This window comes from Acanthisitta chloris, unplaced genomic scaffold (assembly GCF_000695815.1).
Source record: "Acanthisitta chloris isolate BGI_N310 unplaced genomic scaffold, ASM69581v1 scaffold359, whole genome shotgun sequence".
NCBI classification, from domain to species: domain Eukaryota; kingdom Metazoa; phylum Chordata; class Aves; order Passeriformes; family Acanthisittidae; genus Acanthisitta; species Acanthisitta chloris.
In genome coordinates this window covers 9,263-11,194 of record NW_008691743.1, presented here as the reverse complement: position 1 = coordinate 11,194, position 1,932 = coordinate 9,263, and the positions used below count along the sequence as shown (strand labels likewise).

The window sequence follows — 1,932 nt, the reverse complement described above, 5'->3', positions numbered from 1 at the left end:
CTAAGAACAAGGTATAACTCTTGGGGTATTATATTTTTGAGGGGCTCCCCTGACCCTGGTGGGCTCTGTGCTGGTGGCCACACAGTGAATCTGCCCTCTACACTTTGTAGGCCTTTCCCCTGAGTGACCACAGCTCCTTTGCAGAAAAAGAAACAACTTGTGAAGAGCAAGGGACACCACAAGGAAACAGCTCTGAACACTCAGTGCTGAGGTGGTCACGGTCAAACCTGTGCTGGGTTGTGCTAATGGTGCTGAAGGCTCAACCTGCTGATGAGTTTGTGTTGTCTGTGTGTTGCTGTGGCAGGATGCTGTTCCCCCTGCCCCTGAGGGTGGCCTGCAGCCTGCTAGCCTGGTATTCCCTCTACAAGTGGTTCTGCCACCGCTACAGGCACAAGAATTACGAGTGGAGCTGCAGGCTGGTCACACTGACCCATGGCATCCTTGCTACCTGTCTCTCTGCCTACATTGGCTTCATTGCTGGGCCTTGGCCTCTGAGCCACCCAGGTAAGTGATGGAAGGCACCCAATGGGTGGGGGCACAACGTGGGCTTTTCCTCCCACCTCCAGCTCGCTCAAGAAGTGCAATTCTAGCTGAGCTGCTTTGTGATGGGAAGTGCTAGGGAAATGGAGAGGCTGGTACTGTATTTTGTTGGTGTCCTGGCCCTCCCCAGCTGCAGTTTGGCAGAGTATGTGGTGACATAGCTTGGCCATTACGTGTGTGCAGCTGTTGGACTAACAACTATGGTATTGTGACTTCTCTGCCTGAGCTGTGAGCAGTACAAGCTACCACCACCCTGCTCGTGCTGCAGGTGGATCCCCCTGCCTTGTTTCATACCCTGCCTGCTTGTTGCCTCTGTGTTTTAAACCTCTGCCCGCTGTCTTTGTGTTTCAGGCTCACCAAACACAACTCTTCAGGTCTTTGGGCTGTGCCTTAGCTTGGGCTACTTCCTCTTTGACCTGTTTTGGTGTGTGTACTACCAAACAGAGGGTGCCCTGATGCTGGCTCACCATCTGGTGAGCATCGTGGGCATCACAGCCTCCTTGGCACTGGGGGAATCAGCTGCAGACGTCAATGCTGTCATCTTTGGCAGTGAGATCACCAACCCACTGCTGCAGGCTCGCTGGTTCCTCAAGGAGATGGGCTGTTACCACAGCTTCACGGGGGATGTGGTGGATTTCTTCTTCGTGGTCCTCTTCACCGGCGTGCGCATTGGCATGGGAGCCTGGCTGATGTACTGTGAGCTTGCTTCCCCCAAGCCCAGGTGGTACATCAAGCTGGGAGGGGTCATCATGTATGCTGTCTCCTGGGTCTTCATGGTCAGCATCTGTCGCTTCGCCAGGAGGAAGAGCATGAAGAAATACCAAGCCTGGAGGAGTTGGAGGAGCAACGAGTTCTACTTGAAAACCAATGGGCACCTGAAAAACCACTGAGTAGATGCTGAGTAAAGACTTCCTCGAGTTCCCAGTCTGGCAGGAAGGGGATCGTGCCTGGAATACCACTGTTGGGAGAGGAGCCAACACACATTAGTAATTCTGGAGCCAAATTGATCCCTGGCCTAACTCCACTGAAAACCGTGGAGTTATGCCATGGATTCATTGGGTCTGCAGGGTTTGGCCTGGCAGGGACTGGCTCGGGGTGAACCTAAGCAGATGCTAAATGATACAAGTGAAAGAAGGGCTAATTTTCTATACTAAACACAACTAGTCCAGCAGTGCAGGTGTAAATAGTGATGCTAGCTAGCTCCTTCAGCACTGCTAGAACCTTGGAAGAGAGGAGAAGATAACACTAAGGTCTTCATGTTCAGTGTCCTGTGCAGTCTAGGCAGCTAGAGTGACTCTTCATGCTCTTAGGAAGAAGCATGTTCTAGTGTTGCATCCAGGTTGGGATTCCTGGCTCTTCCACCAAGTCGTTATGTGACCTTGGGCAAGTCAC

General features: G+C 52.4%; 1 protein-coding gene across 1 annotated transcript; it reads left to right on the top strand.

Annotated features, from left to right (window-relative positions):
* The first annotated feature begins 305 nt into the window (after window positions 1-305).
* Window positions 306-1,430, top strand: TMEM136 (transmembrane protein 136). Its single transcript, XM_009082323.1, has 2 exons — window positions 306-504; window positions 892-1,430. Exons 1-2 carry the CDS (start codon window positions 306-308, stop codon window positions 1,428-1,430), a joined length of 738 nt encoding a protein of 245 aa, XP_009080571.1.
* Window positions 1,431-1,932: the final 502 nt, after the last annotated feature.

Coding starts and splice junctions, on each gene's coding strand:
- TMEM136 (XM_009082323.1), top strand. CDS start 306: ATGCTGTTCCCCCTGCCCCTGAGGGTGGCCTGCAGCCTGCTAGCCTGG. Junction 505..891: donor TTGGCCTCTGAGCCACCCAG/GTAAGTGATGGA, acceptor TTTGTGTTTCAG/GCTCACCAAACACAACTCTT.